Source organism: Anabrus simplex, chromosome 6 (assembly GCF_040414725.1).
Source record: "Anabrus simplex isolate iqAnaSimp1 chromosome 6, ASM4041472v1, whole genome shotgun sequence".
Lineage (NCBI taxonomy): Eukaryota > Metazoa > Arthropoda > Insecta > Orthoptera > Tettigoniidae > Anabrus > Anabrus simplex.
The window spans coordinates 67910551-67928551 of NC_090270.1; the positions used below are offsets into that span (position 1 = coordinate 67910551).

At 38.5% G+C, this 18001-nt stretch overlaps 1 protein-coding gene across 1 annotated transcript in view; it reads right to left on the reverse strand.

Moving 5' to 3' along the window:
* Positions 1-16300, reverse strand: part of LOC136876105 (putative serine protease F56F10.1) — a 57628-nt gene extending 41328 nt beyond the window's left edge. The window contains exons 1-2 of the mRNA XM_067149772.2: positions 16172-16300; positions 10885-11050 (exon numbers count right to left, since the gene is read on the reverse strand). Coding sequence (XP_067005873.2) covers positions 10885-11040 — 156 coding nt within the window. The 5' untranslated portion in view covers positions 11041-11050; positions 16172-16300. The remainder of the gene's footprint in view (positions 1-10884; positions 11051-16171) is intronic.
* Between the last annotated feature and the right edge of the window lie 1701 nt (positions 16301-18001).

Sequence of the window (18001 nt, forward strand, 5' to 3'; positions counted from 1 at the left end):
AAAACAGCCTAATAATCACTAAACCCGATAAAAGGAATACTACTGTTATCATGTAACATCTACCTTGGGAAGTTATTCCAATCACTAACTCCCCTTCCTATAAACGAATATTTGCCCCAATTTGTCCTCTTGAATTCCAGCTTTATCTTTATACTACATCGATAAAACTGAGCACTTAGTTTTTCAGATACTTCATTCACAAAGATCAAGAAATATCTCAACAGTAGGGTTCAAAGAGACTTAGGACAAATTGAAAAGTACCTCTCTCATTCTGAGTGAATATTAAAATGAACCCAGGTATCACGTTAGCAAAAGGTATGCCAAAAATTAACAAAAATGGCATTCCTGTACGACCCATTATTAACTACAAGAATAGACCCACCTACAAAGTACTCAAATTTGTCCATACATTTTGAGAAGACCCTATACATTTTCTAACAAGAATCCCATCAAAATTTCATTTAATTTTGTCAAATTTCCTGGCATCTCATATTAATACCCCACTATACACTCTTATGATATAAATAGAAAGTACAGTAACATACCCGTCAAAAAACATTAACCTGATTAAGAACAATATTTTTGAATACAGCTCTTTAAGAATCAAATCAGTCACTACTAATCTGCATTTAGGGCAGTCACCAAGGTGGCAGATTCCCTACCTGTTGTTTCCCCAGCCTCTTCTTAAATGATTGCAAAGAAACTGGAAATTTATTAAACATCTACGTTGGGAAGTTATGCCAATCACTAACTCCCCTTCCTATAAACGAATATTTGCCCCAATTTGTCCTCTTGAATTCCAGCTTGATCTTTATATTTTTCTACTTTTAAAGATACCACTCAGACTTAAACTTATACTGAAGTCATTCCACGCCATATCTCCACTGACAGCCCGAAACATACCATTTAGACGAGCAGCTCGTCTCCTTTCTCCCAAGTCTTCCTACCTCAAAGTTTTCAACATTTTTGTAACGCTACTCTTTTATCGGAAATCACCCAGGACAAATCGAGCTGATTTTCTTTAGATTTTTTCCAGTTCTTGAATCAAGTAATCCTGGTGAGGGTCCCATAAACCGGAACGATTCTCTAGTTGGGGTCTTACCAGACACTTATATGCCCTCTCCTTTACATAGTTAGTACAATCCCTAAATACTTTCATAACCATGTGCAGAGATGTTTAATCTTTATTTACAATCCAATTTAGGTGACTACCCCTATGAAAATCTTTCCTTAACTTTCAGCTTTATGTCTATCACCTAGGTACTTACAATTATCTGCAAAAGAAACATTCCCCCATCAACGCGGTAATTAAAACCTTGAGAAACTCATAACCTGACTTTTAACCCCGTTTATCGTCATACCATTGCCTACTGTTATATCACAACATTATCGAGGTAATTTTGCAGTCCACGAACCTACTATGCTGGTGTAGCAGGGGGAGAGTTGATACTTCCACGTGGCGTGTTCCAGGTGGCGGATAGGGGTGTCCTAACCGGCTTGCCGGCGGACATGAGGGAAATAAAATACCTCTCGCGGACCAAACACACAACCCCCTGTGGGTGGGGGACGCAGACGAAGAATACAGCCGCGGCATCCTCTGCCTGTCGTAAGAGGCGACTAAAATGGGCGATCAAGGGATGATTGTCTTGGAACCATGAAATTACTTGTGATTAGTACCAGCACGCGGAGAACATCATGGGTCGCTTTTACTTGTGCGTAGTACCACTATGTTAGGTACCAACTAGGTTTGTGATTAGTAGCACACAGGAGCACCTTTCAGTCGGCTTTTGCAGTACCTGTGATTAGTACCACCATATGAGCAGGACCGTGGGATGATAGCTACCATGGTTCTGCCTTGCCTATGATTAGTACCCACTATATGACGAACACCACGAGATAGTGCAGGTCCCTGTGGTTAGTACTCGTGTGTGATGAACACCATAGGTTTGTGTTGCCTGTAAATGGCGCCGCAAAGTGAGAAAAACCATAGGTCTGTATTATAGGTCGCATTTCATAACCTGTGAATTTGTGGAATACCGCGAGTCTCTTATGATTCGTACCAGAACATCACAAATATCATGGTCTGCTTTCCTAGCGATAGGTACCGTTATGAGAGGCCGATAACTTGGATTTTGGACACCCCTTAGACTGCAAGCATCATCGATTCAGTGTTATGCTCTAGCAGCAGTCCGTTGGTCAGTAATCCTATTGTTTTACGTCAGTTTCTGTGAATGTAAGGCATTGCGGGTCGCATCCACTGATTGTTTTAAATTCATGTCCATCCATTCATTTTTCGTCCTCACATTTTGAATTTTGGTCAGTGGAGAATTTTGGACTTTTAATTTGTCATTCCATTTCGTACCATTAGGGGCCGATGACCTCGATGTTAGGCCCCTTTAAACAACAAGCATCATCATCATCATCATCATCATCATCATCATCATCATCATCATCATCATCATCATCATCATCATCATCAATTTTGCAGTTGCTCACAATCTTTTAACTTATTTATTACTCTGTACAGAATAACATCATCTGCAAAAAGCCTTGTCTCTGATTCCACTTCTTTACACATATCATATATATATGTAAGAAAACATAAAGGTCCAATAATACTGCCTTGAGGAATTTTCCACTTAATTATTACAGGGTCAGATAAAGTTTAGCCTACTCTAATTCTCTGAGTTCTATTTTCTGAAAATATAGCAACCCATTCAGTCACTGTTTTGTCTAGTCCAATTGCATTCACTTTTGCCAGTTGTCTCTCATGATATACCCTACCAATGCTTTAGATAGGTCAATCGCGATAGACCTCCTGAATCCAGGATATCTGCTATATCTTGCTGGAATCGTACAAGTTGAGCTTCAGTGGAATAACCTTTCCTAATCCCGAATTGCCTTCTGGCGAACCAGTTATTAATTTCGCCAACATGTCTAATATAATCAGAAAGAGTGCTTTCCGAAGGCTTACATGCAACCCATCTCAAATTTACTGGCCTGTAATTTTCAGCTTTATGTCTATCACCCTTTCCTACATACACAGGGGCTACTATAGCAACTCTCCATTCATTTAGTATAGCTCCTTCATGCAAACGATAATCAGTTAAATACTTCAGATGTGGTACTATATCCCAACCCATTGTATTTAGTATATCCACCCAAACCTCATCAATTCCAGCTGCTTTTACAGTTTTCAAATTTTGCATCGTACTGTAAATATCATTGTTATCATAGGTACATTTTAGGACATGAAACGGATGAATTCATTAACATCCCAAAATGTGTCCTTTCTAATAACTATTTTTCACACATTAATTAAATGACAGACAGGAAGGCCTCCCGATGGGAGCAATAGCTTCAGGTATACTTGCCCTTTTGAAACAGAATTTGGGGCCGATGACCTAGATGTTAGGCCCCTTTAAACAGCAAGCATCATCATCTCATCATCTAAAAACAGAATTTTAACATACCGTTTAAAACCGTTAATAACAATTCCACTTGGTCCTTTAACCATCATGAAATTAATACTAGATCCAGATTTACAAATTCAGAAGTCTATAAATTAACTTGAACTAACTGCCCAGCGAATTACACGGGACAGACAGGACGTACTTTCTCTACTGGTTACTTAGAACATCCTAATGCCAAGAGATGTGGTAGATTTTCGGCTATGAGTAGTCACATGTCTGTTTGTAATCACTATAGTAACGGGTGGCGATTGACAAGGCAGAGGCAGGCCAGCGAGGCGTAATATGGAATACAGTGCCGGACAGTAAATGAGACTTGTTTCGATTCTGATGGCAGGTTCAATGATGACAGCGCTGCTGGCCATTGGAGGCGTGGAGATGAGCCCTGGACCTGGTCCTGCTGGTGCAGTGGGATGGGAAGAGATGGAGAAGATAAGAGAAATTGTCAAGGGCCAAGCAGAACAAACAAGAGAGCTCCTACGGGAACAAGCCAGTGGAATAAGAGTAATAAAGGACTGTATGAAAGAGTAGCTCAAACGGTAACAGAACTGGTGGACCAGAACAATAAGGAAATAGCAAATTTTAAGGATAGGACGAAGAGAATGGATAAAGAGATAAAATAATTGAGATGGCAAGAGAAAAAGCTCCAGAAGGGAACCCGTAAGAAAAACACGTTTATATACGGCTTACCGGAGGATCCCAAAGAACATATAGTAGCTAAAGTACTAGATCTAATAGATGGAAGTCTGAAGATAAGCAGCAGGGAAGCTGATATAGACGATGTTCAGCGACTGGCAAAGAGAATCGGTAAGCGTACAGTGAGAGTGAGGCTTCAACCATAATGGTGAAGAAGATCTTGGACAGCGCGTGGCACTTGAGAGGTGAGTGAATATGGATAAAACAGGAAATGGAGAGAGAAGTATTTAGGAGCTGAAAACTTCTCCTGTTCCTTATAGCTCAAGCTACACAAAAGGAAATCAATTAGTGATGGGTATTGTAAAGTGGAGACATACATGGTCAGTGGATCAGCTAAAGTAGATGGACGTCAACACCGAGAGGACGGTGACCGTAGCGGACGGCTGAGCTCAGCGGGGCGTACGTCGAACGAGGATGTGAATCAAACTGTTCACTCGGAGGACACCAGCATGTAGAAAAACCAGTTGACCTTCAGCGGGAGGAGAGGACAGAGACTGGAAATAAAGACGCATCGCCCAAACCTAGACGGGTGAGCCTGAAGGACTTCTGGACAAAGAAAGGTAATTCAAATGAGGAATTTTGTGACAGGGAAAGTGTGATTGCGCTAGAGGATAGTGTACTAGGAGTAGAAGAATTTACTGTCTGTTTTAAGGAAAACAAAGGAGTGTTCCAAGAGGTAGATATCCTGGCGGTATAATGGCTTTGGTGAGGAAGGAGGTAAACGAAAAATGGAACACATTGTATCGGAAATAGAGGAAATGATTTGGTTAAAAACAAAATTTTCTGAAGAGAGTGAGCGAGATTTGTGCATTGGTTTCATTTACAACCCGCCTGAAGTCACTCCATTTTCGAAAAAAAAAACCCCTACCATTTTTTGATGAATTAGCACTGGAAATTAACAGGGTACAGAAGCTTGTGGAATACGTAAGCATTGTATTGATGGACGACTTCAATGCCAGGGTTGCAGATCAGAGGCGGTAGTATGACAAAGATGCCGAGGAAATATATATTCATGAAAGAGTAAGTCAAGATAAGGGATGGGCCGTGCGCGTAGAGGCGCTCGGCTGTGAGCTTGCATCCGGAAGATAGTAGGTTCGAATACCACTATCGGCAGCCCTGAAAATGGTTTTCCGTGGTTTCCCATTTTCACACAGGCAAATGCTGGGGCTGTACCTTAATTAAGGCCACGGCCGCTTCCTTCCAACTCCTAGGCCTTTCCTATCCCATCGTCGCCATAAGACCTATCTGTGTCGGTGCGACGTAAAGCCCCTAGCAAAAAAAAGATAAGGGATGTAATAAAAATGGTGAAAAATTATTACAGTTGTGTCTTATCGATAAACTATACCTGGTGGCTCTCGAACGCCGTACTTTCTACTTATAAATGCCCCGCATGCACAAATAATGAATGGGATATCAGCCAACTGATTTTCACAGGGGAACTACTGCCAGCGGGCAGGTTACGTCAGAATATGAAGAGGTAAGAAACGGAGTGTCGCTCGCAGCATGTTACTCAGCGCTACTGGTCTAATGCACCCCTTGCATCAGTAAACATCGTTTTCGACCGCATAGTTCTAGGCTGGTGTACGGTACAGCCGCACTATATTTGCTGTCTGCATATCAGCAATGGCTAGTGTGAACAGCAGCGACGAATACACTGACATTATTTTAATCTGGACAATCTGGTCGGAATGCAACAGAAGCTCCAAACAGAGGTATGCCTTCTACACACGTACTTCACCGAACAGTATTAGTTTTTGTTTCGTACAAGCAACTCTTCCATCGAGTGGAATGTCTACACGTGTATAAATTAATGAGTTATTATTATGAGTTCTGCATCTTTGTGGTGTCTACAAACTGTAGCGGCGATTAGGTGGTGGGGCGAGGAGGAACAGTCGCCCCCACCCACTTTGTGGAGTAAACATAACATTTTTATTCCACTTTAACCAGCTGGACTAGGAATTATTTTTAAAAAGCTGTTTGTACAAACCTTGTTATTTTATCTGCCAATTCATTCGTTTATTTTCTATAATTAACATAATTATTGACGGAAATACGCACAAAATTCTGTTCGTCGCGGCTAATCAATTTGTATAACACTACGGCAAGTAGCGGAGACTTTGCATGTGCTGTGATGAAGGGTAGTAGGAGTACATATTTTTTTGCCGAGGTCGTGGCCACTGAGTTATAATTCACGCACTTGCCGCGCGCATTCATCAGTCTGGCAGTCTCTTTAGTGTCTGTTAGTTTCTTAGTGAGTCTTCAAATACTAAAGGATTTTTAATTGCATAATCATGCCGTACTTCTATTTAATTATCCCGGGCGAGGTGGCGGTGGGGTTACGGGCGTGCAGCTCTGAGTTTGCACTCGGGAGATAGTAGTTTCGAATCCGACTGTCAGCAGCCCTGAAGATGATTTTCCGTGATTTCCCATTTTCACACCAGGCAAGTGCTGGGGCTGTACCTTATTTAAGGCCACGGTCGCTTCCTTTCCACGCGTAGCCCTTTCCTGTCTCATCGTCGCCATAAATCCTATCTATGTCGGTGCGACGTAAAGCCAATTGTAAAAAAAATCAGTTGTAATCGTATTTCAACGGGACTTAATACCAACATTCCTAAATTATTTCCTTGTGTTATATTATTTATTAAGTAAATTCCCCGCAGTATGTTTCGTGAGACTTGGTGAAAATTTTATTATACAGCACTGAATCTTAATCTTAAAAAAAAAACTATTATTACGAATAATCCACGGGCCAGATTAATGACATTTACATATAAAATAACATAATACAAACGAAATAATTTAGTCCGGTAAAAGTAAAGTTGGTATTCCCACGCGTTGAAATTATAATTACAATTAAATATATATATATATATATATTTTAGAATTGAATTTACGTCGCACCAACACAGATAGAACTTATGGGAAGGAAGCGACCGTGGCCTTAATTAAGGTACAGCCTCAGCATTTGCCTGGTATGAAAATGGGAAACCACGGAAAACCATCTTCAGGGCTTTCGACAGTGGGATTCGAAACCACTATCTCCCGAGTGCAAGCTCACAGCTGCGCGCCCGTAACCCCACAGCCAGTTCGCCCGGTACAATTTACATAGATGTATGACATGGCTATGCAATTAAAATCATTTAGTATTTGAATACACACTATGAAACTAACAAACAATGAGAGACTGCCAGACTGACGAATGCGCGCGGCAAGCAGGTGAATTATAACTCAGTGGCCACGACCTCAGCAAAAAAATATGTACACGCACTACCCTTCCTCACAGCACCTGCAAAGTCTCCACTATACAATAAAGGAAAGATTTAGCATATAAGACAACAAGGCTTGTACAAATAGATTTTTAAAATAATTCCTAGTTCCAGCTGGCTAAAGTGGAATAAAATGTAATATTTACTCTACAAAGTGGGGGTGGGAGCGACTGTCCCTCCACACCGCACCTGTTAACCGCTGCTACTGTTTGTAGACACGCCAAAGATGCAGTAAATGAAATCTAATAACTTATTAATTTTTACACGTGTAGACATTCAACTTGATAAAGGAGTTGATTGTATGGAACAAAAACTAATACTTCGGCGAAATATGTGTGTGGAAGGCGTACGTCTGTTTGGAGCTTCTGTTGCACTCCGACCAGGTTGTCCAGCTTAAAATAATGTCTGTGTATTCACCGCTGCTGATCACACTACCCATTGCCGATATGCAGACAGCAAATATAGTGCGGCTGTACCAAGCACCAGCCTAGAACTATGCGGTCGAAAACGATGTTTACTAATGCAAGAGGTGCATTAGACAAGTAGCGCTGACTAACATGCTGCAAACGACACTTCCTTTCTTATCTTTTCATATTCTGACGTAATCTGCCCGCTGGCAGTAGTTCCCCTGTGAAAATCAGTTGGTAGGCATCCAATTCATCATTTCTGCATGCGGGGCATTTATAAGTAGAAGGTACGGCGTTCGAGAACCACCTGGTATATCTTAAACGGGTGGTTATGTGGTTATGAAATGGCAAACCAGACATATATAACAGAGACAGGGCAGTGTGACTGATATGTTAGTATGTTCACGGAATGCTTACCTATGATGAAGAGTATAAAGGTCCAGGACTGGGGAGAGTCATACCATTTACCAATTAATATCACAATAGAGTATATAGAGAGTAATGCTTTGGCGAATTGCACGAGAAATTGTAAAGAAAGGCCAATTGCAAAATACAGGTGGAAGGAGGAGCTAGGGAAAGATTTCATGAATTATTATGAAGGAGAAACATGTAAAATATTGAAAATTGGAGTAGACATAATGATTGAGAATAATCAGGTGAGTAGGGCAGTAAAGTTACTAGAACTCACCATTAAGGAAGGGGGAGAGATGATGCGGGTAAAGGAGGTGAAGAGGAAAATGGAGAATGACTGTAGACATAAAAAGTTGGAAGTAATGAAAACACCAAAGGCGTACAAGAAACAGGGGGGGGGACACAGGATGGAATTCTGCACTGAGAGGACAGAATGTAGAGAATTCCTGTATATAGCAAAATTTTAATGGCAGGGGCAAAGGGTTGCTGAGCTGAACAGAAATTCTAAACATAATGAAAGTAGGAAAGTGTGGAGTACAATTAGGTGGATATGTGGCAAGCAGGAAGCTGCTCGGCAAACTGAAATAAGTCATGCTGACTGGGTGGAGTACTATACGAAATAATTAGGAGGTGAAGACAGGTGGAGACCGAAAATAGAAGTGAGTGGACTATCAGGAGGATTGGGATTTACTATAATTTCGTTAGATAAGGAAACATCGGTAGAAAAAGTAAGAGAGGTCTTAGAGAAAGCTAAAGAAAGAGAAGCAGGAGCTGTTTCGGAGGTATCAAACGAGTTTTGGAAACAAGTGGTGAACAGACATATGCTAGGAAGCATTGTTAAATTATTTAATAAAATACTTGAAGGGGGAGAATTTCCGTTATCTTGACAAGAGGGAGTGATTCGCCCAATTTATAAGAAGAAAGGAGATAAATTACACCAAAATTCTTATAGAGGCATAACATTGTTATATACTTTAAGTAAAATATACACAGTGGTGCTGGCAAAGAGGGTTATGAATTGGGCGGAGGGGGCTCGATATTGGAGAGACTCCAGTCGGGCTTCAGAGAAGGGATGAATACATCTGATGTATATTTTTGGCGAGAACAATAATGGATAAATATGTAAAAAAGAAAGGCGGAAAATTGTACATCACTACTATTGGAAAACCATTTGAATCTCTGTGTAGAGGTTCTGTTGTGAGAAGGATGGGAAGAATAGGTATGTCACACAAGATGATCAGAGCGGTGGAAAGCATATACTAAGAAGTTAAGTGCTCAATTAAAGTCAAGGGAAGTAAAGTATTTGGGAAGATTCTCTCCCATGTAGGGCTGAAACAGGGATGAAAGTTGACCCTCTACTGATTTTATTTTTCATAAAAGAGATATTTCAATCGAAAGGCTTTAAGTCGGGGGTTTACCCAAGCCTTGGGAATCAGGATATTCCCGGTCTCAATTTTGCAGGTGACATCCTCCTACTCACACTGAGTCCTGCGAGTATGCAGAGAAGTACAAATAAGTGATAAATTAATGCAAAGATTGGAATTTAAAAATTAATACACAGAAAACAAAGGTAATGGTGTGTAAAAAATTATCAAATATTATCACTTTGGGGTCACGTTTCCGGAGCATCCGATGGACCTATATGGCATGTCCAAGAAGTTTAGGGCTTTCCTCCTTGTTTGTGTTTTAATTTTTAAATTTCCATTTATTAACTCAATGTTTCTAACATTCATTCCTGGCTATTCTTTCTCTGTTCAATTCCTAAATCATTTATGTGGTAAAACTGGCTAATGATGTTTTCCGGACACTGCTTTATTTCTGTATTTTTGTGTTTTATAATCATGCTAAAGGATATCAATTTTGTATACTGCATGTATCAAAATTAAGGAAATATTACAATAAACAATACACTCTCCCTGATCTGTGGTTTCCGAGATAATGGGAGACGGTTATTATCTTATGTTACTCTGATTTTGGAAGCTGAAAGTAAACATTGATAGTAAGTGAGGGTCACCACAGTAGTCAACCTCAGTTTCTGCATACCACGTTCAACATCTCCAATGAATATTAATATTGTCTTTTCAGAACATTCATTTTAACAATAATAATACGGTTCATTATTTATATGCTATAAATATTATCTACGTACCTAATAGCTCTAGACTTGAAAAGGCGTTCTTGTTCCTCTAACCGAAACTCAGTATTATTGCATTCAGAATATTGTTACACTGATATTGAACTGTTTAATTTAAGAATTATAAATCCAATGGAACTTGCCATTTCCAGCAGCCTGCATTCATGACATAATATTTTCATTGCAAGACACTTTAACAATATGAACTGCTTTCAGACACTTTTATTCATGTTTTGACTGTGTCATACTGACTCCTAGATTTGTAGACAAGTCATTGTTTTAGATTGTTATGAGGAATATTATGTGTTGTTTACTATAATTGTATAAAGGCTGAAGATGTATCATAAAAGAGACAAAATAGAAAAAAAGGAATAAATGTACATGTGAAATTACCCAATCATTAAGAAGTTCTAACTTGTTAAGGTTGACATTACGGAATAACTATGAAATTCATTTCTTGTTAGCTCTAGAGTTTAGAGGGAATATGCTATGATAATTACCTGCTTAAAGTATTCCTTATTCTCGGGGTCAAAGTGGTCGAGCTTTTGATAGAAGACACTTGCTGGAGAGGAAGCCTTTCCGCTCACTGAGAAAGCAAAAGCATTGGACAGAGCTGTTAGCACAATGATGCCCAAGACTGCGGTACGTATAGCCATTGTTGAATTCCTGGAAATATAACACGTTCAGGTGTTACTTACGTGTGTATTTTTTTATAAAATATTATCATTTTAGTATGATAAAACATACATAACGTAACGGTTCATGGGATATAATCAGAGCTTATTTAAATCCTTTCAAAACTTTAGGTAATCCTATATATCCATGCAATGGAAGTGTTCAAACTGTGGACCGTTTATTATTTTTATGTGAATTACTTTGAGGGAGAAAGATGTGGTTTAATTAAAGGTATTTTAGGTACAGAGTCATGGCTAGCGAGCAAAAGCGAGTAAGTGAAAATTATTTCAAATACTTTTTACGGTTCATGAACTCAATAGTGTTTGAACAACTGTGAAAAAACGATGTATAGTAGATTTATTACATTATTTATTTATTTATTTATTTATTTATTTATTTATTTATTTATTTTACATCATAACAGCCATCAAATTATGAATGTATCTCACTCGTAATTAGGAACATAAGTTAAATTTGTAATATGGTTATTTAAAGCATGTAGTATTACTGTTATTCAATGGAGCATGATATGAATAAAGGGTAAAAATACGTTAATACGTACATCTCATTTTAACATCCTTGGGCATTCGTGGCCCTTTCATATCATTTGCCGATACCTTTATTCTTCCATCCATCGGATTTACTCTACCTTTTCCTCAAATTTATGTTAAGAAAGAAGATTTCTGGGCTGTACTTCCTCTTAAACTATAATCACCATTGCTATCATCGTTATTTGTTTTCGATTTCTGACTCTGGCGATTTGATGTTATGGGAGCCGGAGAAGTCTTCCATTTTACATAAATCTATCTCAATTTTTGAAAAAGAGTGAAAGTTATTTTACAAATTATATACAAATATCTTCGTTATAGACTCTTAAATATTCCAGCGTTCGTGCGCTCGGTCATTCCTGTAATTTTAAGCACAACTGTCCTCTGCATTTTAAAATCAAGACGATATAGTTATGTGGATTTTAACATTTGAATTTTATATATTCACTGATGACGTAACTAATATTCCCAAAACCTGTTACGAATTAAAACACATGTGTGCTGATACAGATATGTTGATAACATTTCTTGGCAGACAACGTAGCGGCTCCCATACTACGAAAAATGCAAAATTAAGCAATTTCCTCAATTGTTCCGAAACTTGAAGAGATAAACGGCCCAGAAAGGTTTCAAATTGTGTGTCTTGGATAGCGCTATAAACTGGGAAAACAAATTCGAAAATCACTTCCGGCCTAAATGTAGCTCCTGAAAATCTGCCCAAATCGCTTGTTTCCTTATTTGTTTCCTTCAGGACTCAAATCCTGGCCAAATTAACTTACTTAAATAATTATTTCTGTACCTTTCGATACCCTCGGGCCTTTTTTTTTTACTTTTTGAAGAATGTTCACACCAAGTGTAGTTATAAGGACTTACATGAAACTCTGCATTTGCTCACATTAGCGCTCGTTCTGGTACTTAAGTGACACAATGTATTGACTCACAATAGCGCTCATAGTGATAGAAAAAGAGACACTGCTAATCTAATCGACCGGATAACGATGATTAAGAAGTTTTGTAATTTTTAGGAATACATAAAGAATATATTCTCATACTTTATAATATTGTATTTACCTAAAATTCGTAGCTCATATCCCTGGGATATTTAAAACGTTGAGTTGCTTGCCTAAAGGGCTCGAACTGTGGATATTTTTATTTTCGTAAGTGTGTTTCAGCGTCCAGTCAGCAATTAATTAAATAACCGCACAGGGTTTCGTCCAAGTTACTCTCCATTGTTAATCTCACCCTTTCCAAGTATGCCTGTTGGCATCTTCTCCAGTATTCTGATAAAGGAAATATATGGACAGTTGTTACAATTTTACTTTCCCTTGTTAATAGATAAGCACTATTGCCGTTTACTCAGTCAGAAGCTACCTTAATCACAATCCATGCTAATCTCATCACCCCCTTTCTTTCTACTGTATTTTAATATTTCATGTCTAATTTCATCTATTCCTACTGATTTACGATAATGTTGTTTAGCATGCTTTCCACTTCTTCGAACGTAACTTCACTTCTGTCATACTCCTCCCCAATGAACTCCATTGCTGGGGACTTCAACAGAAATATTTCCTTTTACGTTGAACAGATTTCAAAATATTATTTCCGTCTGTTCAATGGTTCCCTGTGATCTACTATGAGTTCACCTCCATTTATCCAAGCACCTTTTATTTTCCTCTATCCCCCCTCCCTTTCTAAGATTATTATTACAGTCCAGAAATGTTTCCCTGCCACGTGGCCAAGGTTTTTCACGTTATTACCGAAATCTTCCCGTGATTTATTTTGTTCTCTGCAGTAATTTATTTTGCTCTGTTTTTTCATCTACGTATAATTCCCTATTTACATCAGACTTTCGTTGGAGCCATTTTTGAAACACATTCTTGTTTTGTGTTCAAGTTACTCTGACTTCATCATTCCACAAGATGTTCTCTTTTTCCTATCTTTACACACAGTTGTTACAGGACATTCTCTTGCTATTTCTATTACAGCATCCCTGTATGTCACGCATTTTATTTCTGTATCCTGAATTTCTTAACCGCCGTTTTTTTTGGAAAGGGTCACTAATCATATCCATGTACGTCCGTACAATTTCAACAAAATTGAGAATTTTTACATTACTCCATCTGCAGAGAGTCTTCGTATTTCTGTCCTAAGCATACTGATATTTAGTCCACTCTGATAAGTCAGTGGTCTGTATCATCGAAGAATCCCCGAAGTCCCCTTAAATTATTTGTAGATTTTTGGAATTCGAAGTCTATTATACTAGTTTATTATTAAACTAGTATCCCTAACGATGATAAGCGTTACATTTGAAATATCCACAGTTCTAGCCCTTCACGCATGCAACTCACTGTAGAAAACATCCTAGCAATATGAGCTACGAATTTTAGGTAAATAACATGTTATAAGGAATGAGGATATATTCTTTATTTATTCCTAAAAATTACAATCTTTCTCTTAATAAACGTTATCCGGTCGATTGGATTAGCTGTTCTCCTTTTTCTACCACTACGAGTGCTAATGTCAGTCAATGCATTGTTTCAAGTATGCACCACTATGAGCGCTAATGTGAGTTACTGCAGAGTTTCACTACTCAACTACATTCGGTGCGGGGATTTTTCAAAAAAATAGAAAACTTCCTGAGGGCACTGTATCAAGGAACACTTCACATACTGAATTATGCAAATAACTTAATTTGACTAGGATTTGAATAAAAAAAGACAAGTAAAGGTATTTTAAGCTGTTTTTCGGGAACTAAATTTAAGCCGGGAGTGAATTTTAAAATTTGCTTTTAATTTGACAGAGATATCCAAGACTCACAATTGAAAACTTTTTCGGGCCCGTTAGTCCTTCATCGTTCGGCACAATTGAGGGGATTGCTTAATTTTATATTTTTCGTAGATTGCGGACCCCTACTTTGTCTGTTAAAAAAAAAGTTTTCAACGTTAAAAAGAATTCATAACTGCTGATTCCATGCTAACACAGAAGTCCAGAAAGCGCTTCTCATTCCTATTACCCTTCATATTTTCCTCCATCGTACCTATTATCTTCTAACAGATTTCAGTTGTAATTCCAATTCTCGCACTGAAATAGCTCAGTAATAATATCCTTTCATTGCACTTAATTGTGTCTACGATGACACTGAGTGCTTCATAACATTTGTCTACTTCACCCTCATCTGTTCGCTTATGGTGAACACACTAAGACGATTCTCGTCCTAATTCCTCCTACTGCTAAATCTATCCACGTAATTCCTTCATGTAAGTGCATAACGGGCATTGTGTTGGGAGCTATGGTTTTCCCTATACTCTGCTCTTTTCCTTTTAGAACTTGTTAGAAACACATTATAATATCCTATCTCTTTCCTTACAATCTCCCCTTACCCGTATATCATGAACTGTCATATTAAGGCACGTTCTCTTTGATAACTCAGCATGTTCCAGAAAAACCCCATCGAATTATTTTTCGTTGGTGTTTCCAGGGAGTCACTCATCTGTCAAACGGGAGTGGGATTCCGTCACTTCCATACGTCTGTCCTTAACTCGGTAAGTATCTGTGAGGTAGGGTGCTATCTTACTTACATAGAGTCCGAGTGATTATCTCCACTCGTTCAGGGACCACTGGTGGATTGCATAGCCCTATCCGACTGAGCACAAGTGTCCCCACTTGTATCCCTACTCTGAGGACACCTTCCTAGACAACTCAACAATTGTCTGTGGTTCACGAATTACGACGAGACTACAAGAACCCGCAGCACGAGCCAAGCCGCTTTACATTATTCAATTTTAGTAGAACTGATAATCCCTTATCGTCTCGCTATCAGCTGGCCTTAGTCAAACTGTGGTAGAAAATACCCTTCTTCTTTGTTCACATTTTAAGACGAGAATTTGATAACCGTATTGTTTTACATATTAAGTCATTTATCCACGCGATCCGAAATATAAGCTGCTATTACGGCTGTCACCCAAAAGGGCTCAGTAAATTGTATTTTATGTTGGATTGGCAACTTACTAACGGACAGAATTCAACAAAGAAAACTAAAATTGATAAGTATTAAGTGCAACTTCTATACGGTCACCAGTTATAATATTTATTGCCTAGATAAATAATTATTACTATTAACCAAGGTGCGGGATTTAATTTGCACTCTTAACTGGAGGAAAACAACAGAACATAATAAATGCAAGGTAACAATACAAAGAGGTTATAAATAGGAAACTCTATGAAAGAAATGCGCATTGCTCCATGTCAGCCGTTAGAGGTCACTACATCGCCCATACTGTGCAATATGTTTTAACACGAAATGGACTGGAGTTTGTTCCTATTTGTTCGAAATTTGATACTCTTGTAGTTACTAATATTTCTGTAAGGAATCTTGAAACCACTGTATTACTGCATAAAGGAATGTCGTCGTCTTGAATCAGATGTATTTTTTAAAACATATTTCACTATTTTCTTACTGTTTTTCAATGTACGATAGTCTCTGCTGGCGACGCTATTCTTAAGGACACTATTTTGTAGCACAATGATTACGTAAAATTTGTCTGAATAGAATATTTCAACTTACCGCTGTTGTGACAAGGTGTTGTCGGTGTCTGTGTGATCTAGAGCATATCCCTCAGTATATTTGTACACGTCCAGCTACTACTTCTGTCTCACATTAATTTTAATACAATATTTAATGTTTAGGTTATTGCTGTTCAAATGTAATATTCGTGACCCCAGAAATATTTACGTGCGCTTTTACGACTAAATTTTATGTGTTTTTAAAATCCTTTCAAGAAGTACTAATGTACGTACCACGACTTTTCAAGTTATATGGTGTTAAAGTTGTTAAAGCTTTTTCGTGGTCACGATATTGGTTCAAGGTAGGAGAAAATATCACAGAGTCAAAACATCAAACGTTGTGCTGATAATCTAGTAGTATTCTTGTTTGAAACCATAACTGAGACGAAATTATCATATTGAAGCTGTATTCAGTTCTTCTTCTTATTATTATTATTGCTCTTTCGCGAATGGGAATAAACATCTGTTGAGCTTTCTCCTTGCCAAATAGTTCTTAATTTTCATCCATTTTTGCCATTTCTGATCCTTCGATCAGGTACGTCGTGTCGGTTTCCTCTCATATCCCTCTAATCCCTTTGGAAGGATTTTCCTGATTACTTTTCTATCCTGCGACTTTGGTAATCCTAATTGAGTGAGGTCTTTCTCTACTTAGTTATACCATTTTGATCTGATGAGTTTGATTTGCGGACATTTATGTATTCGAAAGTAGGCCTGCTGTTATTCATTCTCTCCAAATGGCTTAAAAATTGAATTCATCGCAGTCTCAGTTTATCAGTAGACATTTTAAATATATATTTCCCAGTTGGGTTTAGGATAACTTATTCTATTTTTAAATCTGGAGGATAATTCCATTTTGATAATCATTAAAATTGTGTGATAAAATATTAAGTGCAAGGAACATGCAATACTTTTGTGATATTAAGAACTTAGAAGCCTTTGAGTTATGGTGCTGGCGTTGTTTGGAGTAAATGAGCAGAGTTCAGATGTCCTTGGCCGAGTTAGCGAGCAAGGACAGCTGATCAGCCATATCCAGAGGAGTGAAACATGCTCGTTTAGCATGTTCATAACATGTAGGTTTATCTGTGATTCCTAAGAGCTTGCATTAGCTCTCGCTTGACTTCACTAAACTGGCTATTAACTATTTCCCAAACTGTACCGCAGAGGGCAGCGCCCCTGCTTTGTAAACGGATGGTCCTTCCTTCCGCGAGTCTTTGACTTTTATCTCCTTGACATGATGTCTTTGTTGTTGTTATCACCAGAAGGACAGAAAGAAAGATGGAGTCGCCTCTACTCGGAGTAGAATTTTTGAATTATCGATGGGTTTTTATCAGGTTTAAACTCTGCCTGTATTCATATTCTGATTTTTAATTGATCAGCTTCAACCTCTGGTAATGTGAGCTGTGTTTTCACTTTTATTTTATGTTTATCTTGTGGCTGTTTCAAGTGCCTTGTAATCGCGACTGACTGATATACGTCTTTGCCCCGCGATATGAATGGGTGTGTGTTTGCGGGCATTATTGTGGTGGTGGTGACGAGGTAACTGGGTCTCTACGAGAATTGTCATTATGTGCACGACATTATACTTCTTTATTGCCACCAAATGTTAGTAGGCTCTGGGTGTCGACACGGAGATACGTCGTACCCAGCGCCTGTGTTGGTGGGCTTGTACGTGGGCCGTGGGTCCATATCGTCCTGCTTATAACATATTTGCAGTGTGCACGTTTCTACGTCGTATGTGGGAACTTACTTATGGCCAGGTGAGTCATACTACATGTGTTTACGATCTGTTTTGAAAAGAGGTTATTGACCCTATTGTTGCCCGATATCGACA